Source organism: Chionomys nivalis, chromosome 10, assembly GCF_950005125.1.
Source record: "Chionomys nivalis chromosome 10, mChiNiv1.1, whole genome shotgun sequence".
In the NCBI taxonomy this organism is placed as follows: Eukaryota; Metazoa; Chordata; class Mammalia; order Rodentia; family Cricetidae; genus Chionomys; species Chionomys nivalis.
In genome coordinates, this window is record NC_080095.1 from 79,819,467 (window position 1) to 79,842,586 (window position 23,120).

Here is a 23,120-nt window from a genome sequence, read left to right on the forward strand (position 1 = left end):
TTCCTCCAGTGTCCCACCCCCAGATGCTAATGTGTAGTTCTAACCCTATGTAGGAGCAAATGTAGCTTCATCCCACATTTTACAGAACTTCTTTCCTCTATGAGAACCAAGTCTTCAAAGCATGAGGCAGTGGAGTCTTTTCATATGCAGAGTATTGTAACCCTGAGCTCAGGGCAAACCATTGTGGCTAGTGTTATCAGTAAACATCAAACTACAGCAACATCACACATTTTAACATTTATTAAAATTCAAGTTTACCTCCATAAACTATCACAGATATGTCACCAATCTTAATAGCAATGCTACAAAATCCATGTGCTTGAATATTGTGTTTGCTAGTGAGCCAGAGGTTTTTGTCACGCGTTGGACCTCTTAGAGCTGAAGCATCTTCCATAGTTCCTCACAGTTCTGACTGGATGAGTCTTAGTGCTTTCTTCATGTTGTCTATTACTGAAATAAGAGGAAACACATGTTGTGCCCTTAGTAAATGAAAGTAGGGGATGCTATAATCTAAATGGTAACATGCAAGTTGGATTAATTTTTGTCTTAGTTGGTTCATTAGCATACTGTATTCTATGCTAAAGGAATATTTGTAAATTCAGTGATTACACCAATCAGTAGTGGCTCACCAAATTTATTTATAATAAACAGTTCTATTAAGGGAACTTTCAGAGGGTTTTATTTTTTAGTTAGCTATTGAATTTATCTGGCATTGCTGGATCTGAGACCAATACCATTTTCTTAAATATGGCTGATAGTAAATGCTATGGTTAAATTCCTAAATAAATTTGTACCTCATTATTTAAGGTCATTTAAGACTGGGAAAATCGCCATTATTGTTATCTGAGGAAAGCACATGGGGTCTTTGACACCAAGAGATAGATAGATAGTTATTTATCTCTGTTAATATTTGCATCATTTTGATTTGTTCCAAGTTCTTATTGATCTCATGATTCAGTGATCATAGGAAGTTCTGTTTTTTCTTTTCCTTCTTCTTTGTGAGACCTGAGAGTCTGCAATTTATATACCATACCCAGATGCCCAGTACCATATTCTGAATTGTGGACAGCCCTGATAAGAGGCACTGTTGATCATTGGTAGTCAGACTCTACCCGGGGTAATTTATGAATACTCACGCAAAGGTAAGTCCTGGGGTTCATACGTGTAGAGTCTGTTAGCATATCTTCCAGTTATATCAGCTCTGACAGTCAAAGAAGGGTCTGTTAAAAAAAAAAAAAACAACCCCAAACAAAGTCACTCAAACATTACTTACCATGTTTTTAAAGCTCTTTCTTTTCTCTGCTCTAAAACTAAGGTCAGCAAATTTATAAGCCCAGTTAGTTTTCATCATGTGAGTTTGTGACATCTTAGTCCACAGTTTCTGTTCAGAAATTCATGGCTCTCTTTTAATTTAATTTGGGTTATTGACTGAAAAAGCACTGGCAAATTGATTTAATACCATAAATTGCTTTTAAATGTTAAAATATATAAGCAATACAATGAACTTTTGCTGTAGATCTAACAAGAACACATTATTGATTGGGTTAGGAATGACCGCCCTACCTCCCACCCACCTCCCCATTCCCTTGTGTAAAAAGAATATTGCTGGCAAGACTGGGACCTCTGAGGGAGTAGGCCAGAGCAGGCCCAAGGCAACAAACTCAGCAGAAAGAGCCCCAAGCAAGTAATCTCTGTGAGAGCAGACCCATGGTATTGCAGAGCAAACCCCAGGAGCGCTGAGCAATCTCCAGAAACACAGATTGATTAGTGGGGTAATTGGAACCATGGCCCTGACTGACCATGAGGAAAAACCATCTGAGCCTTGGATTCACTGGCACCTGGAAGATCACCAGAGTCACAGACAGCCCCAACTACACCAATCAGAGAAAAAGATGGGTAGACAAGGTACAAACACACAACACCACAAAGAGCAGTATGACACCAATAAAAACTAGTGACCCTACAACAGCAAGATTTGAACAACCAAATATAGATGAAGCAGAAGAAAATGACCTGAAAATAACTTCAGGAGAATGTTTGAGGCTGTTAAAGAGGAGATGAAAAATTTCCTCAAAGAAATGGAAGAAGAGACAAAAATTGGAAGACATCAACAAATCTCTTTAAGAAAACCATGAAAAAGAAATCAAACATATGAAAGAAACTATTCAAGACTAGAAAACTGAAATAGAGACAATAAAGAAAACACAAGCTGAAAAAAGTATATAAACAGAAATCATGAGAAAACAATCAGGAACCACAAATGCAAGCATAAACAGCAGAATACATGAGATGGAAGAAAGACTCTCAAACACTGGAGATACAATAGAAGAAATAGACTCATCAGTCAAAGAAAACATTAAATCTAGCAAAAGCTTAACCCAAAATATCCAGGAAATATGGGACACCATGAAAAGACCAAACCTAAGATTAATAGGTATAAAAGAAGGAGAAGTTCAATTCCAAAGCACAGCAAATATATTTAACAAAATCATAGAGGAAAACTTTCCCAAACTAAAGAAAGATATGCCTATGAAGATACAAGAAGCGTACAGAACACCACATAGGCTGGATTAAAAAAAGTCCCCTCACCACATAATGATCAAAACACTAAACATACAGAATAAAGAAAGAATATTAAGAGCTGCAAAGGAAAAAGGGCAAGTAACATATAAAGGCTGACCTATGAAAATTACACCTGGCTTCACAATGGAAACCATAAAAGCCAGAAGGTCCTGGTCAAGCGTTATTCACAGATGCCAGCCCAGACTACTTATACCCAATAAAGCTTTCAATCACCACAGAAGGACAAAAGAAGATATTCCATGACAAAACTAGATTTAACCAGTACCTAGCCACAAATCCAGTCCCACAAAAAGTATTAGAAGGAAAACTCCAACCCAAGGGAGTTGCCTACATCAACAAAAACACAGACAATTGATGATCTCACAGCAGCAAAGCCCAATGAAGGGAAAAACACAGAAATTAACATCACCAACAATGAAAACTAAATTAACAGGAGATAGCAATCACTGGTAATTAATATCCCTTAATGTAAATGAACTCAACTCACCTATAAAAAGACACAGGTTAATGGATTGGATAAAAAAGCAGAATCCATCCTTCTGCTGTATACAAGAAACACACCTCAACCTCAAAGAGAGACATCACCTCAGAGTAAAAGGCTGGAAAAAAAATTTTTCCAATCAAATGGACCTAAGAAACAAGCTGGTGTAGCTATACTAATATCTAACAAAATAGGTCTTAAACTAAAATCAATCAAATGAGACAAATAAGGTCATTTCATATTAGTCATAAGAAAAATCCTTCAAGAGGAAATCTCAGTACTGAACATCTATGCCCCAAATACAAGGGCATACTCATATGTAAAAGAAACACTTCTAAAGCTTAAATCATACATTAACCCCCCACACTAATAGTAGGAGACTTCAACATTCTACTGTCACCACTGGACAGGTCAGTCAGACAAAAATCTACAGATTCAGTGCAATGCTCATCAAAATCCCAGCAAAATTCGTCACAGACCTTGAATGAATGGTACTCAACTTCATATGGAAAAGCCAAAAACCCAGCCAAAACAATCCTGTACAATAAAAGAACTTCTGGAGGCATCACAACCTCTGATTTCAAACTCTACTACAGAGCTACAGTACTGAAAACAGCCTGGTATTGGCATAAAAACAGACAGGAGAAACAAGTGAATTGAATTGAAAACCCAGATATTAATCCACACACTTTCAAACACCTGATTTTTGACAAAAAAAGTATAAAATGGAAAAAAGAAAGCATATTTAACAAATGATGCTGGCATAACTGCATATCAACATGTAGAAGAATGAAAATAGATCCATATCTATCACCATGCACAAAACTCAAGCCCAAGTGGATCAAAGACTTCACCATAAAGCCAGCCACACTGAACCTCATAGAAGAGAAAGTAGGAAGTACACTTGAATGTATTGGCACAGGAGACCACTTCTTAAATATAACTCTAGTAGCACGGACACTGAGAGAAACAAATAGGACCTCCTGAAACTGAGAAGCTTCTGTAAAGCAAAGGACACGGTCAACAAGACAAAACTACAGCCTACAGAATGGGAAAGATCTTTACCATCCCCATATCAGACAGAGATCTGATCTCCAAAATATACAAAGAACTCAAGAAATTAGTTATCAAAAGAACAAATAATCTAATAAAAAATGGAGTACAGACTTAGACAGAAAACCCTCAACAGAGTAATCTAAAAAGGTTGAAAAACACTTAAGGAAATACTCAATATCCTTAGTCATCAGAAAAATGTAAATTAAAACAACTCTGAGATTCCATCTTACACCTGTAAGAATGGCCAAGATAAAAAACACTAATGACAGTTTATGCTGGAGAGGTAGTGGGGAAAAGGGAACACTCCTGCATTGCTGATGGGAGTGCAAGCTGGTACAGACCCTTTGGATGTCAGTGTGGCGATTTCTCAGGAAATTAGGAAACAGCCTTCCTCAAGACCCAGCAATACCACTTTTGGGTATATACCCAAAGGATATACCCAAAGGATACTCAATTGTACCACAAGGACATGTGCTCAACTATGTTCATCGTAGCCAGAACCTGAAAACAACCTAAATGCCCTTCAACTGAAGAATGGATAAGGAAAATGTGGTACATTTACACAATGGAGTACTACACAGCAGAAAAAATAATGACATCTTGAAATTTGAAGGCAAATGGATGGATCTAAAAAATATCATATTGAGTGAGGTAACCCAGACCCTAAAAGACAAATATCATATGTACTCACTCATAAGTAGCTTTTAGACATAAAGCAAAGAAAACCAGCCTACAAATCACAATCCCAGAGAACCTAGACAACAATGAGGACACTAAGAGACACATACATGGATCTAATCTACATGGGAAGTAGAAGAAGACAAGATCTCCTGAGTAAATTGGGAGCATGGGGACCATGGAGAGGGTTGAAGAAGAGGAGAGGGAAAAGGAGGGAAACAGAGAAAAATGTATAGCTCAATAAAAATATTGCTTGTTAGAGCCTCCAAGTAAGTCCAACGAAAGAACGTGGAGATTCCTGCTGGTTTTGCAAAACTGACAGACGGAGTTGAACACGTACCGACAAACATGATCCTTGGCACATACTGCCCATCAGGAGATAAATTCTTGTCCGTGGTCTCATGCTGGAAGCAGATGAAATTAATGAACAATATTGGACGTGTATCATTCTTTAAGGAAGCTAAATTTTCTGAAAATTATACATCAGGGTTTTTAAAAATTCTGTAGTAACTAATACTTGACCCTGAGTGTTTGGAATAAAAAAGAGTTAAAAATTTATGCGAAGTTATGATATTAAAAAAACACTGTGGAGTTCACATACCATGAGATTCAGCATGATAAAGCCATTCTGAGCCATTTCTTGTATTTCTTCATTTTTTGCAAATTCCTTTTTTAGTGCTGTGAGGGAGAACAAAATGTCAGGTTAAAGGGTCAAGACATTGTCAATATGGTATCAAAATTAGTATGTTTTTCTCTCGTTTACATCAATGGTATGGGTGTAAATGGTTTTCTGTCTTTTTACCGTTCAGTTCCTCTCTTGGAAGCAATAGGCTAGAGGATGTTCAAGGAGACGTCAAGGGACAATGATATCCGTGAACAAACTGATTTTATTACTTTTGTTGCTGAGTAGCTCATTGGTTAGAACAATTTCTGCCAGCAAGTTGTCATAATCACTTTGATTCTCTTAAGAAGTAGGTATCAGAGTCCAAAGAGCATATCATAATTTCACATTCCACACATACGAACAATTGTAATCTTTGGTCTGGACCCTGTTTCACTGTAGCTGAGTCCTGGTTTACCTGAGTCACAATCCCGCTGCAGTTACCAGAGTGCGCCCCTAGGTGGCTCTCACTGGGTCATTAAGCATATTTATAGAACGGTGCTACTCTAAAATGGGGTTTGCTTGTGTGCCTTCTGAACAGTTCTCACGAGCTCACTTCTGCCTTGTGCTGGATACAGAGGAAGATCCCAGTAGCTAAAGTTACCTTGACAGTATTGGCAGTCTTCCAGGTGGAGAATAACCATCAGTGGCTTGTTACTAGACAGAGGGATCACAGAGTGAAGTTAAGAGGTTAATGCTGAATAAAATGATAAAAGAAGGTTAAATTTAAATTTTTGGTACTCTTGATACTATTGACAATATTAAATAAAAATCCCAGACTCATACTTCATGGGAATGAAGCCTACATTAGGTACTGTCAGGTAGTATGTGGCCCCAGGTCTTACCAAGTACAGTATTCTAAACACCAGCTCATAGGCTCCATTACACATTGAGTCAGAATCTGAGTGTGGTACAGGACTATACTTAGAGTAGGAAGTGGTACTTAGGTCCTCTATAGCATGTGTAGATATCTAGAGAACAATGCTACCCCAAGGCCCAAGGAATGCTATACATAAAATTTGTGTGTAATGAAACATGATGTATGATTTCAGGAGTCAACTTAAATATTGATATTCCTGGTTTATCGCCTAAGTTTTACAAGATTGTCTTATTTGACCAGTATCCTAGCCCTTCATTCATGTGCTAACCTAAATTTACAAATAACTCAAGTGAAACCCCTATCAATATATTTTCAGGATCATTTTGATTTCAACTCTGAATTAGTTAGTTATACTAACTCATTTGCTTCTAAGTCTTGTCTAAGAGTAAAGTGAGAACAGTGACTACAGAGGGGTAAAATGATTACGACATGGATATTCATATGGTTTAGGCTTCACCTTTACTCCGAAGGTTCTTGAGGTAGAAGCAGGATCCCAGTGGGATGATCAAACAGTGGAAAGTTTAAGGGTAGGAAGGTGGCTAATGACTCTGTAGATAATAACAAGGGTAGATAATGGCTCTCTCCTCAAGACTATCAACGTGTCTCCTGGGAGAGGATCTGGTCTCCTGGCACTGGACTAGTTCCCACAAGAATGCATTGCAGCAACGCTGGAAGCGTTTAATCCTCTTTGCAGACAATCACAACCTGCGATGCCATCTGTCATGAGGCCTCTTCAGAGCCAGGCAGATACTAATGTCCGTGCTCTCGATTTCCGGAGCCAAGTAAACCTCTTGGTTTCACAAATTACACAGTCTCATATATTTTTATTTATTTTTTATTTTTTTATTTTTTGGTTTTTCAAGACAGGGTTTCTCTGTGGTTTTGGAGCCTGTCCTGGAACTAGCTCTTGTAGACCAGGCTGGTCTCGAACTCACAGAGATCCGCCTGCCTCTGCCTCCCAAGTGCTGGGATTAAAGGCGTGCGCCACCACTGCCCGACTCATATATTTTTATTATAGCAACAGAAAATTGACTAACACAGATATATAGGATTATTTTTTCAAATGTGGCTTTCATAAGATAGTCAGGGACATCAAAAGAGAGTGATTTTAAGACATATTTATTCAACAAAAATTATTACGTATTAGTTGATTAATTGGAAATGCTGTTAACCAATCTTTGGATATGCTATGCAAACACTCTATTAGTTGGCTACATACCCAGGCCAGCACAAATCTTTTCAAAAGCAATTACCAAATATAAGTATATAAATTCAGTGATTGTATAAATCTATGCTGTATCCAACATTTTTTAGTCTTGGTAAATGTTAAACACAAACATTAAATGATTAATTTTATTTACTTTCCCAACTTGGATTAGAAGTACATTTTAATAAGGCCTTTCCAACTTACCTTTAGGATTTATGAACTAATTAGAAAGCTAACATTCGCTAGCATCAGACATTAGAAAAGCTGCAGATTTGAGCTACAATGAATGAAAGGTCACACCCAATTCTTTCTGAGCAGCAAGCTAAGCCTAAAGGTATTCAATGAGGCTTACACAGGCAGGTCAAGCTGAAGTCAGCCCACATAAGCTGAGCATGATTAATGACACTCTCACAGGCAGGTCCATGCTCAACCTTGTCACATCAGCTGAGTAAGTTTTCTATATAGATAGCTCTTCTGATTGTCAGTGGGAGTAGGCGTCCTGAAGCAGTGCAGGCAGGGGCATGGGCACTCTGCTTTCCTGATTGGCTGCCACTTCTTCCCAGCGCCTACAAGACATCTTGAAGGGGCAGCAGTGATGTGGGACTCCCCTCTCTATGCTGTGAATATGTTTTATTATCATTTGTTAATAATATCATTGGCCTGTGGCAGAGCAGAATAGAGCTAGGCAGGAAAATTAAACTGAATGTTGGGAGAAAGAAGGCGGAGTCAGGGAGATGCCATGTAGCTGCCGAAGGAGACAGACACTGCCGGAACCTTACCAGTAAACTACAAGCCTCTTGGTAAAATATAAAATAATAGAAATGCGTTAATTTAGGATCTAAGAGCTAGGTAGAAATGTGCTTAAGCTATTGGCCAAACAGTGTAACAATATAGCTTCTGTGTGTTAATTTGGGGTCTGGGAGGCTGGGAATGAACCAACAGCCTCTGCTTACACAGCTGTACTTCTGGAAGGTGCTTGAGGGAAGTCTGGGGAAATCCAACCCAGCATCAGATCACAGCAATTAGAATCAAGGGAAAACGTACATCAGTTACGTGGAGGACTTACTCTTAACAGTTCACAAATGAGCTGTTATTCCATTGGAAGAAAAGGAGAGAGACTACGGCAGAAATTGAAGCAGCTACAGTCTAAAACAAGGCTTTAATTTTTTTGTTTGGTTGTGTTTCTCCAGTAGAAGAGAATAAATATCGGAGGGTTTGTGGCCACATTTTCGTTCACAGGACTTAACTATGCCATTATCATGTAGGAGAAGCTAAAAGCAGGATGTGGGGGGTGGGGAAGGAGGTTTTTTTCTTTCATTTGTTGTAAACAGAGACTGTGCTTTCACTTCCCAGCCGCCTAGACCTGAATAATCACACAACAACTATACTCATTGCAGCACTTTTGGGCCAACAGCTCAGGCATATTCCTATCTAGTTCTTCTATCTTAAATTAACCCATTTTTATTAATTTGTGTATCACCGTGAGGCTGTGGCTTACCAAGGTCCTGGTATCCTTCTACTTTGGCAGCTACATAGCGTCTGCTTGACTCCACCTTCTTTCTCCCTGCATTCTGTTTAGTTTTCCCACCTACCTGTATTCTACCCTGCTATAGGGCAAAGCAGCTTCTTTATTAACCAATGGTAATAAAACATATTCATAGAATACAGAGGGGAATCCCACATCAATTTGTGAACACTAAAATGTGAGTCAGCAGTTTTAAATTATTTCCCCCCAGTATGCAAGAGGAAAAGGGATCACTGCTATTTTACCTTCACATGCAATAGTGCTCCGCCTCTGTTGCAGGTGTAACCATTTGTTCCGGACTATTATATCCCTCACTCATTTCTTTGTGTTGACTTGAGATTTCTTTTTTAATTTTAAAGAAGACTTCACGTTAGAGAAATTTACTCTTGTGACATATGCTCCCTCCCTTCCCCCTCCTTGGTCCTTGTCCTTTCTCATTGCCTATGTCTCTTGGTTAAGCAGAAAAGCAATGCAATCAGAAATATCAGTGTCTTGTGTTTACTTACTTATTCATCTTTATGACCACTATACCTGAGATCTTTTATGAGCTCTAACAGCCCTGGGGACTTTCTATGTATGCAATCGTTTCCTGTGCACATGGGATGCTTTAATTTCTACCTTTCTCATGCGGATGCCTTTTACGTTTCTGTCTTGCTTGGTTAGGCTGCTCCATTTGTCCTCAGGTACCGTGTGGAAGAGAAGCGGTGAGAGGGACTCTCCCGTCCTTTTTTCTCAAAGCAAAACTTTCAACCGTTCTCCACCGGGCATGTGACGTAAGGTCATACCGTTCTCGTGCCGAGGGTCGGCCTTCTGGAGCTAGTTGGCTGTGAGCGGAAGCTAAGCTCTGCCAGATGCTTCTCAGTAGCTATTGAAAGATCATGTGACTTTTCATTTTGCTATTATGGGGTGCCATACTTATTAACAAATATTGATTAATCCTGCATTCTAGGATTAAGTCCTATTCAACCATGGCTAATGATGTTTTTAACATGCTGTTGGATTCTACTTGCTAGGATGTTGTTAAGGGTCTTTCCATTTGTGTTCATCAAGTGTGTCTTAGTCAATTTTCTATTGCTGTGAAGAGACACCATTAACCATTGAAACTGTTTTAAAATAAACCACTTAATTGTGGCTGACTTATAGATTCAGAGGTTTAGTCCATAATCACCATGGTGGGAAACATGGTGGCACCCAGGAGACATGGTACAGGAGAGGTAACTGAGAGTTCTACATCTGGATCCACAGACAGCAGAAAGAGACACTGGGCCTGGCTTGATCATTTAAAACCTCAAAGCCCATTGCCAGTGACACACTTCCTCCAACAAGGTCATCTGTCCTAATCCTTTCAAATAGTGCTACTCCCTATGGGAGCATTTTTATTCAGACCACCAAAAGGGTCTTTTCTTGTAGTTTCTACCTGACTTTGTTAGCAGGGTAATTCAAGCCTTATTAACAAAATCTAAATACATTATTTTTTATTTATTTTTAGATAAATCAGTTCTCTAACAGTTTATCAAGCAGCAGGGAGTGTTAGCACACAGCTGTAAAGCCAGTGTATGGGGAGCTTAGGCAGAAGCACAGCTCAAGGGCAGCTGGGATGCAGATGTTGTCTCAAAAACAAACAAAACTTTAGAACCATCAGAGACTGGCCTTTGCTTTTAAAATTATGAATAAAAGTTCTTCACTGGTCTGTTCACATTTTCTGTTCGTGATTAAATCTTGATGGTTTTATGTATATAGGAAGTGTGGGAATTTATGTTTCTGCTCGAATATTTGTTGACTTAATAGTTGTTCAAATAGTCTGTGGTGACCATTTCAGTGATAACATTTTGTTTGCTGTTCTTATTTATTTTTGCTTTTGTGTGTGTGTGTGTGTGTGTATGCATATGCATGCAGGTACCTAGGGAGGCCACCAGGAGGTGCTGGATCCCACAGAGCTGAAGTTACAGGCACACGGGGGCTGGCAATTGAACTCTGGTCTTCTGGAAGAGCAGCAAGTGCTCTTACCTACAGAGTCATCTCTCCAGCCCCTGGGATACCATTGTCATTTCTACCTTTCATTCTGATTTTATTAGAATTCTCTTGTTTTCTTTTTGGTTTATTTACTGCTATGTTGGGTTTATCTCTTCCAAAAAAGTAAAAAGAAAAAAAAAGCAGCTGTTCACCATTGTCTTGCGTACTGTTTGCTTATGTTTGCTCTGGTTTTTACTATGTGCTTCCTAATACTAACTTTGACCTTAGTTTCTTTCTTTGGGAGTGGGGGGATGAAAGGTATCTTTAAGGTAAAATATTAGATTATTTGGAACTTTTTTTTTTCAAATAAGAAAGATAAAGATATTTATTCAGAAAATTTCATCCTTTGAGCTGTTTATAGTACATTCCACAAGTTTAAGTATATTGACTTTCCATGTTAATTTGCCTCAAAATATTAAAAACTTCCCTCTTAATATCCTCTTTTACACACTTGACAGACAAATCTGTGTGTTGTACGTGTATGTAGTGGAAGCTCTACATGAGTGTTGTGTGCGGTATGTGTATGTGCAAGAGGCCAGAGCAGGATGTCATTGTCATCCTCCAACAAGGCTCCACCTGATTTTCGTGGACTGGGTCTCTCACTGGACGGCTTAGTCTGCCTGTCCGTTGAGCTCCTGGGGTCCGCCTGCCTCCACTAAGTCTTGTGGGTTTCAGATCAGCTTTAAACTTGCCATGTAGTTGGGGATAACCTTGCACTGATCCTCTTGCACCTACCTCCAGAGTCCTGGCATAGGTGTGGCTATGGGGATTAACTCAGGCCAGTGCCTGGCATACCAGATGATGCTCAGCTAGGACTTGGCTGATTAACTGTGAAGATGAGATTCACACTCATCATAAAGCTCCCCAAGGTGTCTGGCTGACTGGACTGGCTGGAGGACTGTTGCTGTAAACTGCTTTCTTTGTAAGCTTGCATAGTGCCCAGTGAGTGGCCCCTTCTTGTTCATACATCTTGCATTTAATTACCCATATTACCTGGGTAATAAAGAAATGCATACAGAGGTATTTAGAGCTTTTACAGCTAGAGAATAACATTTACCATGTTCTGAATGTGACATGTTCCACATGGGCTTCTTTGTTTGAATAATTGTCTCCAGCTTGTGGCATAGTTTTGTGAAGATGTGATACAATTAGAAGTAGAGACAGTGGGGGCTGGGGAGCAGACCCCATAGGTTATATCTGGCCTGCATCTGGCCTGCATCTCTGGCCCCACCCTGTTTCCTGACTGCCTGTGTGATGTAACCTGCTTCCTCTGCCGCCATGCCTGGCTCACAATGATGAATTCTTTCCCTAAATTCTGACCCAGGATAAATCCTTCCTCCTTTAAATTACTTCTGGTCAGGGGTCTGATTACAATGATGAGAACAGTAGCTGAAACACTGCCCTGATAGCAACTGCGATGTCAAACAGCGTACGACCATGAAGCAAGAACTGTGGCATTCTTTAAGAAGCTCATACTACTATTTCTGAGTCTTCCATGAGGCATGAGAAACAGCACGTGAACAGCAACTGAGAGGAACTTCACCTTTTGTGAGCGTGAAAGAGCCCTTCTTCGTAAGTTTGTACCCAAGTGATGTCATCTCCCCACCCTGAAGAAGAGAGAAAATCAGTGCATTATTCCAGGGTTACTGGTTTCTGTCTGATGAGCAAATGCTAACCTACAGACGTAGGACAGCTGCAAAGCTGCCGGCTGGCATGCAGTGTAGACAATAGTAAGTTATATCTGGATACAAAGCAGTGCCCTACCAAAGTGTACTCGGATAGATTTGGGAGAGCACATCAAAGCTCGACCCAGCTTTGAACCTACTAAGTACTGATCAGACCTGGATGATGGCTGAAGGCGGCTGAGAAGACATCTCTGGCCCTGCAAAAGCTCCAGCTTTCAGAATATGTGTGAAATAACAGCTAGTATACTTCTAAAAAATTGCCAAGAGTCCTTCGGACTATACTACAAAGTGCCCTTTGTATCTTGGGTACCAAAGGATGCTCACTGCTTCTATGACAGTGCACATTGACAGGTAGGAGTTCCGAATTCTACTTTGACTTTTTTACTGGAAAACATTTAAGGATGAGAATTTCACGTTTGAACACACCATGCACACACACACAGACACAGACACACACAGACACACACACACACACACACACGAAACATTCAAGGAGTAGAAGAGAGGGAAAGTGAAAGCTGTGATTACAGTAGAGACTCCACTGACTTTAGAAAGGAGACAAAAGCAGTTGTGAATTCGTAGCAGAGATTAAAGGATAAAGCCCTCAAGAAGTAGAAGGTACAGAGCATCCAGGAATATTGCAGAGTGTTTAGGACTTGCCTGAGGTATGGATAAGAAAGATTAAATTATCATGAAAGAAATATCTGGGGGCTAGCTTGGCTCAAGGTTTTCTGTGTTCAGATGTCAGACTGTGGTACTAACACAAGTGTGTAATAGCAGTAATCAAAGGCAGAATCATGAAGTAAGAGAAAAACAATTCTGTGTTTCTTCTTGTTTTCTTTTTTTGTCCTCTGATTAACAACTTTATTGATATATTATCCACATATAATTCAACTCACCCTTAGAAAGTACACATTCTTTGTAGTATATCCCCAGAGTCATGAGGCCAGCACTACTATCAATTTTAGAACGTTCTCACCACCTCAGAGTAAACTCTGCTTTTTAAAAAATTAATTACATTTTTTATTTATTTATTTTTGTGTAGGAAGGGCACAATGGGCCTTGGCACAAGTGTGGGGCTCAGAGGACAACTCGAGGTGTGGACTCTTTCCTTCCAGTGTGAGGATTCTGGGGACTGAGTTCAGGCCACCATCCTTGGCAGTAAGGACTTGTCCATGCTGAGCCTTCTAGGCAGTCCTAAACCCTATATTTTGTAGGTGTCTTCCACCCTCTGTTCTCTAGATCTGCACAAGCTCTAAGAAACCCCTAATCTATCCGGGCGGTGGTGGCACATGCCTTTAATCCCAGCACTCGGGAGGCAGAGGCAGGTGGATCTCTGAGAGTTCGAGGCCAGCCTGGTCTAGAAGAGCTAGTTCCAGGACAGGAACCAAAAAGCTACAGAAAAACCCTGTCTCGAAAATCAAAAAAAAAAAAAGAAACCTGCTCATACTTTGCCTATCTGGACATTTCATGTAAGTGGAAATATCCAGTATGTAGTCTTTCTGATTGAATTATTTCACTCAGCATGTTTTCAAACTTCATCTGTGTTCTGTCATGTATTAGTACTTAATGACCTTTCTATGGCTTAACACATATGTCTCTATGATATGGAGAGACACTTAGGCACTGAGGAAAGTTAGAACCGGGAGTGGGGTGTGCTGCGACAGACCTGACACTGTCGCTGTGGGGACGATCGTGGAAGGACTTTGGAACTTTGGGTCAGAAAGACACTGAGTGTTGAGGGTTCAGTGAACTGTTCTGTGGGAACTTGGAAGATGAGAAAGCTGAGATCAGTGCATACAAGGGAGACCTGGCTTCCTAGCTTGTGAAGTTTCAGCGGGAAGCAAAGCCTCTGCTGTGTTTTTGTGTGAAGAATCTGTGGTTTTAGTCAGCAGGGCCTGAATAATCAGCTGTGAGTAGTAAGATACCAGAACTACTAAAATGGAATTTTTGCTCCTCTGGGATACTTGATGCTGGTTGTTTGGAGTTGAGAAATTAGCAGTGATTAAGAAGACACCAGCATCACTGAGTTGAAATCTTCTAGGAAGTGTTTCCTGCAGCTGTGTTCCAGAGGCAGTCAAAGTGATACCTTGTGTTAGTGGCTGGACTTGGTCATGTGGAAGAATCACTCGGGTGATACTGGCTTTGAAGGCATGAGGAGTCATGGAGAGAGTTGAGGCTTGGCACAGTGAGAGGGCAGGAGATGCCCTTGGTAAAGGGGCAGCCTCAATGGCAGTTGAAGATCAAGGATTGAAAAGCTGAGAAAGGCCAGGCAGAAAGCTTGAGGCTTGGCACCATGAAGAGAGTCCATGAGAGGCTGTTGGTGAAAGTGCAGCTCAGTTGCAGCAGAGGACCCCAGTATTTTGGAGATGCCAGCACCATGGGATGACTTCCAGGAGCAATAGTGGCAGTGGAGGGGAGACAGGTGGAGTCTGGAAGACAAGCTGTGTGTGCTACAGAGGGCGGAGTCGGAGAAGGGACCCAAGCCTTTGTAGGAGCCCAGAAGACTGTGAGTGGACCTCAGATATTAGACATTGACTTATTTATACTGCTGGAATTTGTTTTGCTTTGTTCTGATTTTGATTTCAACTGTGTCCCCACTCTTCCCCCTTGAAGTAAGAAAGTATTTCATTTATTTTTTATTTTACAGAAGCCCACAGTTGAGAGACTGAATTAAAAAAAAAGACTTTTAGGTTTTAAAAGAGACAGGACTTTTTAAAAAAGAGACTGAATTTATTTTAAAGTGAATTTGTAAAGACTGGAACTTTCAAGGTCTGTAACTGTGTTTTGTTGTGCCGTTGGTAATAAGGTAAGATCCTGGGGATGAACAAGAAGGAGTGGTTATGGCTTACCAGAGATGTGCTTGTGTGTCAGGCTGGCGAGGGTTTTATGTCAACTTGACACAGGCTAGAATCATCCAAAAGGAGGGAATCTCAATTGAGAAAATGCTTCCATAAGATCCTGCTGTAGGGCATTTTCTTAATTAGTGATTGATGGGGGAGGGCCCAGCCCATCATGGGTGGTGCCCTGGCTGTTGGTCCTGGTTCTATGGGAAAGCAGGCTCAGCAAGCTACAAAGAGCGAGTCAGTAGACAGCATCCTTCATGGCCTCTGCGTCAGCTCCTGCCTCCAGGATCCTGTCGTTTGAGTTTCTGCCCTGACTTCTTTCAACAGTGAACAGTGATACAGAAGTGTAAGCTGAATAAACCTTTTCTTTCAAGTTTCTCTGGTCATGGTGTTTCATCGCAACAGTAGTAACGCTAACTAGGAAGCCTCTTTTTATATATTCATCAGCTGATGGGAATTTGAGTTCTTTGCTGCAGGGAGCAGATGAGAATGTGCCTGCATTTCAGTTGTTTGGGGATTCTAGGGAGATGTGGAATTGCTGAGCTAAATGATAACTGTATTTTAACTTTTTCTTTTCTGAGACAGGATCTCTGTATGTAGTTTTAAGTCTCCTGGAGTCAGGGTGGCCTTGAACTCACAAGTGCTGGGATTAAAGGTGCTACCACAGCTGGCATGTATTTTAATTTTCCGAGGAGTTGTTGGTGTGTTCCACAGAGCCACTGTGCCATTCTACAGCAACGAGAGAAGAGGTTTGCTTGTGCTAGATCTCATGTCTTAACCTTGGAAGACATCTTTGCTGTTTTGGCTCACCCTGCCTGGAGTCTTCTCTGTATGATCCTGGAAGTTGATTGGGTGTTGCTTTTAGCACAGTTCACAGTCACTTACTCTAGAAATATGACAGCAACCCCTTGGTTAGTTTCCCCTTTTTTGCTTGTATTTGGTTGTTAGATTTATTTGTATTTTTAAAGTTTTTCGTATATGGGTACTTTGCTTGCAGGTGTGTAGATACACACACACACACACACACACACAAGCGTGCTTCGTGCTCATGGAGGTCAGAATTAGATTCCCTAGAACTGAAGTTATAGAGGATTGTGAACTGCCCTGTGGTTGCTGAGACTTGAACCCAGGTTCCCTGGAATTGCAGCCAGTTAACAGCTGAGCCACATCTCTAGCTCCTCTCACCTGTTGAAATTGTCACTCAGATACTAGAGCATCAGCAATGGAAACATTTCAGTTCTCATTTCCTGATCACTTTTGTCCCACAGACATTAATGAACCATCTGTTCTGTTTTAATCCACTGGTTCCCAGGAATAAAAAGAATTATAGCTTCCTAAATATCCTTAGAGCCGCAGGGGAACATATTGTATCATAACTGTTTCCGTACAGTCTAGATCATAATTACTATGGACCAAATGCGACAGAATTTAAATTCTCTTCCAGGTCGGATTCGTGGCTATGCTTTCCTCTCTAGCTTTGGTGATGCTATTGGGTCTTCAGTGATTTTGTTCATTCTACTACTGTGCATTAATTAGTTTCTGCTGTATGCCAGTCACCGGACCAGGTCCTGAGCATTCTTTGGTTAAAAGGAAATTAGGAAACCTTGGTCTCCATACGTGTGTGTATTTTTTCAACCCCAGTCCTTTCTTCACTATCTTCTCTTTTCTCCATGCTCGTCTCTGCCCTGACCCGTTTGGCCCCGTCTCTGCTGCACTCTGCACATGTTACTCCCTCCTTCCACCCACTCCTGCCTTTCCTCCTCACTCTTTCTGCCATTTCTAACAGAAATAGATCTCCAGATAACCGACAGACATAGCCTAGCTCTCAACACACAGACTCCCAGCATTAACTAGTAGTCATGTTTTCTATAAAACAGTATTTTAATAACTGAAGTAGTAGAACCAGGCTGTTCAAAGTAAGCTGTATGTACTCCAATTGGCTTTCATAAAAATTAAAAATTGCCAAAAAGGAGGCCAGCAAAGATGGCTTAGCAGGGACAGGCTCTCATTGCCAAAATTGATGGCTGGAGCTTGAACCCTGGAACTCAAATGGAGGAAGGAAAGAATAGAGTTAGCATGTTCAACGAGTTGTCTTCTGACCTTGACACATGAATAAACCAACCAAGCAACAAACATAATAAAACCTTGCTGCAGAGCTGTTGATCAACATTTAAATGGCTCCCAGGAAAGCAACGTCTTAGACGAGAGCTATAGCAACGCCAAGCAGCTCCACTACAGGACTTGAAGGGCAGTGAGTAGTTTGGCCCTGAGTTGTTCAAGGTCAATAAGCTTCTTATTTTATAACTCTTAGCTTGTATGGAGAGCTATGTGGTGAATTATACCCAGGGCAATGTCTTTGTCCTTTATTTATTTTGCAGTAGATATTGCCTTTCTCCACTTACAGCTTGTGATCGCTAGGCTAAAGCTGCATTAATTCACTTAGGTAAACAACACAGACACACAGCTGGTGTTCTGTCGATCCGAAGAAGCTAATGGTGTGGAAGCCACCTGCAGGGTGGGGTCACTCTTCCCTCTGCTCAGAGCACCATTCCAAAGAGCCGCCAAGCACTGCAAGGCTATCCCGATTATTTGAATCAATCGTGTGTGGACAAATAATTTTTCTCCTCCCTGGAAATATAAAAACTAATTTTGGGAACTGTTTCTTCATCATGCTTCTGGATAGGAAGATTTATTTGTTTCTTAGACCAAAGTAAAACTGAAAGTATAAAAAAGTAGAATTTTTGGAGTCAAAGCAAAAGGCAAGTGTCTACAGTCAATCAAAGCTGTAGACACCAAGGCAGTTCTTTATAATACCTACAAAAGATGCAGCAAAATGCTGTTACTGAGCCAGGCACAGTGGTGCACACCTGCATCCCAATGCTCGGGAGAGAGAGGTAGGCAGATCTTTATGAGTTTTAGGCCAGCCTGGTCTACATAACAAGTTCCAAGCCAGTCAGATCCATAAGGTTTGAAAACAGAGCAAACAAAACAAACCTCCAAACCCAAGGGTTGTTATTTCTTTGAAATTTAGTTATTTACTGTCTAAAATAGATGATCCCCCTTTAGAAACATCTAAAGTCACACATAGCAAATATCTAGTTTTTTGCTTATAATCAAACTGTAGATAGATGTATTGGATATTTTGAAAACAGTTGGATTGACCGAGTTTAGAAACTCCAGTGGGAATGTCGTACCTCTTGAGAGCGTCTGGGGAGGTCTCTTCTCTTTTTTGATAGCAATGGCAAGGTTGGTAGAAACTGTGATCAGCAAGAGGCAGAGGGACAAAGTGGAACAGAGCATTGTGTCTTCTAGAAAGTCACTCAGAGGCAGCTAGGTGGCAGAAAATAATTTTCAGAATCTGGTCATTTTCAACAGTCTGCTATTAAAGGATATTTGGACAAATTCCATGCCAACAGGTTCTTCTTTTGATTTCACGTTAGATAAATTCTGGGGATCATTTTAAAAGTATTTAGAAACATTGAACTATCTTAGTAGATATTAAATTAGTGAAGGTTCTGGATATCCTGGCACAGGAGACATTTGAGAGCAGGTTGAAGACACCCAACCGCCCCTGAGATCACTGTGATGTGCTTCACTCCGCAGTGGAACTCAAGCACAATCCCGTTTATTCATTACCCCTTGTCTTTTCATCTTTCTGGGCCTAATAGCTGAAAACAACATTTTAATTCTACAGCAAAGTGAGATTAGCTATGAAAAAAACCACTGCTTCAGCTGCAAACAAGAAGCAGAGTAGAACCAGGAGGAGCCTTGATTTTCAGAGCTCCGTCTTCACAGAGCTTCCTCATGCTTCCCAGCAGTTGGGTAGCCCTTTCCCTTCAGATTATAACTTCTTCCCTTTAAGAACTGCCATGCACCGTCACATCGCTAAAATAAACACGTAACAGGAGAAGTAAATGTGCGGACAATCTTCATGTTTGTTGAAAAATTCTCAAAGCATTTTTGCTGCAGATATGTGTAATCTGGCAGTGAATTTCACCATAATAATGAAATTTCCTAGCCCAAAGTTAATAAATGGTTGCTTACTGATTCTGCTTGAGTTGGCTATATTTAGCTCTTCTATGAATTGTGAGAAATGGAAAGATTAGCAAGACACAAATTTGGTCCCAGCAAAATACCTGGTGACTGTAACAGTTAATGTAGGATAGTGTTGAGATCTTGGGGACAAGAGCTCAGGGGAGGTTTCTAGACCCTGGTTTCCCTAGATGCTTCCTTATCTCTCTCTTCCCAGCATGCTCTCATTCTCAGTGATGTCTCTTCTGGGTCACCTCTGAACTGATGGAGGTTGCCATCCCAGGTTAGTCCTACTGAATGACTTCCACCACAATCACCAGCACAACAGTTTATTACCGTTCTTGTATTCAGGCCCTAAAGCTTCTGATAAACAGTAACCATGTCTGATAACACTATTCTTTTCAGTTCTTATGTTTATCAATCATAAAAAACATTTTAGAATGTCATCTTGTTCCCTGAAGGTCTGGCCATCTTGTACCTAGAAGATGGAATGAGAGCTATGATTTTAGCAGGGAACAGAGGTAGCCTGGGGTAACAAACCAAACTTGGGCGGGCCAGCTTCAGGCAGGCTGAATGTTACAGTAGAGAAGTTGAAAAGCAGCCTACACTAGAATCCTGTGCTCATTTGCAGACCTTCCAGAAGCTGATAGGACTCCCAAAGGCCTGCAGATGAGATACAGGTGCAAAAAATAATAAAATAACAAATTAAAAAAAAACCTCTGAGATTGCCTGCAAAGTTGCACCTCCTTGAGAAGGTTAAACAATGCTTCAGATTCTTCTGGGATCTTAGAAGGAAGAGACAAGAAAAGTTAAGCTGGAGAAAGTGTTTGGAAAGTCTTTGATGTTAGGGACAGAGATGAACAGGTGGAAACTACCCCAAGAAAGGAGAGAAACGTGCAACTTCGCTGTCTAACTTCAGAATGGAGATGGAATCTGTAATTCCTAATTTCAAGTATTTATATACTTATTACACATTTATGTACTAGTACCAAGCACGTTTTTATATTCAAAATTAAAAACCTTTGTTAGGTGTTGCAAAAAAGATACAGACTGTATTCAAAACAATGCAACTTGTGTATAGTTGTTTGGGAATGAGTGATACTTTCAGCATCAATGGTCAGCGCGTGACTTGCCGAGAGTCTTTAAGTTCTGGCTGCCAGGGCAGACATTTGGAGGAATTTAGATGATTATTCCATTGCAGCAGCATCTGTTACCCTTGGGGACCACAACCCCTCATGACTACCAATAGGCCTAATCAACATTGGCCAGTTAGCATTTCCTGGATTGTGCTTTTGAAAAGTAATTAATGTAAGCCATTTACTTCAATATTGAACATTTCTATATTTTAAAACAAAAATTTTGTGGGCTGGAGAGATGGTTAAGAGTACTGGTTGCCATACCACAAGGACATTGTTCAATTATGTTCATAGCGGCGTTATTTGTAATAGCCAGAACATGGAAACAACTCAGATGTCCCTCAACCGAAGAATGAATAAAGAAAATATGGTACATGTACACAATGGAATACTACTCAGAGGTAAAAAGCAATGACAGCTTGAAATTTGGACACAAAAGTAGGATATAGAAAATAAACTATATTGAGTGAGGTAACCCAGACCCAGAAAAACAAATATAATATGTACTCACTCATAAGTGGCTTTTAGACATAAAGCAAAGAAAAAGCAGCCTACAGTCCACAATCTCAGAGAACCTAGACAACAACAACAACAACAAAAACCTTAAGAGAGACATAGATGGATCTACATAGGAAGGAGAAAAAGAATAAAATCTCCTTAGTATATTGGGAGTGCAAGAGTCACAGGTAGAAGGAGAGAGGGGAGGAAGGAAGGGGAAGATTGAAATGCACAGCTCAATAAAAACAATAAAAACAACAAGAGGACTGGTTGCTGTTCCTAAGGACCCAAATTGAATTCCCAGCATGGCAGTCCACAAGTGTCTGTATTCCAGTTCCAGGACGTCTGACACCCTCACACAGACATGCATGCAGGCAAGACATCATGCACATGAAATGAAATTAAATGAAAAACAAGTTATTTTAAAAAACAAAACAAAAAAGGAAGCAATATAGTTAGCAACCAGAGATTTTTTTAAAGAAGTCATTTTAGGTTAATTCTTACTTATTCTACTATTAATATGAATTGAGAGTGAAATTATGAAGCCGGTACAGGAAACCAGGTCAGTAGCAGCAGCAAAATACAGTTGCATTTCATGTGTCCCACTTTTAACCAAGAGACTGACTTTTAAGTAGCAATGGTGAATTGATCATTTAAATGTAGCAGAGGTTGAGAGACTGAACACCGACTGGTCTGGAAGTTTGGCTTGCTTACCTGAGCTGCCCAGCGATCTTGTTAGGAACGACCTCGTTCTGGATGTTTCCCGTTGCAAAGGGGTGTGGATTTATAGACACTCACATACTCGACCTACAACTTCACCTGCATGGCAACAGGAGCGCTGTCTCCTGTGTGCTCACAAACACAGGCGGGTCCAAAGAGCTTACTTGGCTTCCTCCAGTTCTCATGCTTTGCAGGGAGAACGCTCTCCTTGCTCTAAAGTAAGATCGCATGTCCTCATGAAATGACACCAAAGGCCTCGTGCTTCTTTTCTCCTCTACCGTTTTCTTTCCAAGGTAATTGGACATTTGGCTAGATTTCAACACTGTAAGAAAAAAAGAAAGAAAACGGGGGTGGGGGTGGGGGATGAATGTAGAAACTGTGTGTACACCATTGTTCCCAGTGGGAGAGGGAGGTCAGCGAGTTTTGCGGATTAAACACAAAGCAAGCAGAAAATCTTCTAGGCGACTCGGATTACAGGAATATAATAAAGAGCTAAAGAAATCAGCCTCTTTCTTTCTCTTCGAGGAGGGGGAAGAGAGGGAGAGAGAAATAACACTGTTTTAAACATTTTACTATTTTCATGATTTGGTTATTCTTTGCAATCTCTTGTTTGTTTGTTTTGGGTATTATTATATACTGTTTTTCCACCTAATTTCTGAGTTTCTCTCATTTAGTTTTAGAGAATGGTTGTCTCTCGCTGACTTGCAGTGAGAATTCCTGAGAGTTGGGCATGAAAGTTCCCCAATGATGTCCATGCCTCCACCTCTAGGATGGCGATGTCCATCTTCTAACCTTGGCAACTGGACCAGGAAGTCTTGGAAGAGCTGGGCTTTTTCCTGGGCTATTGGGGATGAAGCTTCCAGCTCAGTTCTAGCTTGATTCTCCGTGTCCTGAAACCATTGCACGTGGTATTTTCAGCAATAGGATTTCACTGTCTAGATCTAGTGGACAACCAAGAGCCACGGCAATAGCATATTTTGCGTGGGAAGCCGCTGGGGCCTCAGTGCTTAACTACTGGACAGAGGACAGAAGCTCCCCACCAATACATTTTACAGCTTGAAATGTCCATAGCGCTGAGGTAAGAAAACCCAAATCTGTTTTAACTCAGTCACAGGATTT

General features: G+C 40.6%; 1 protein-coding gene across 1 annotated transcript; it reads right to left on the reverse strand.

The window, feature by feature from the left end:
• Positions 1 to 266: 266 nt before the first annotated feature.
• Positions 267 to 22,047, reverse strand: Agr3 (anterior gradient 3, protein disulphide isomerase family member). The gene is made up of 8 exons (XM_057783259.1): positions 21,996 to 22,047; positions 18,810 to 18,945; positions 12,628 to 12,691; positions 6,064 to 6,116; positions 5,400 to 5,476; positions 5,139 to 5,202; positions 1,137 to 1,220; positions 267 to 450 (listed from the first exon to the last, which is right to left on the reverse strand). Exons 2-8 carry the CDS (start codon positions 18,913 to 18,915, stop codon positions 401 to 403), a joined length of 498 nt encoding a protein of 165 aa, XP_057639242.1. The 5' UTR covers positions 18,916 to 18,945; positions 21,996 to 22,047; the 3' UTR covers positions 267 to 400.
• Positions 22,048 to 23,120: the final 1,073 nt, after the last annotated feature.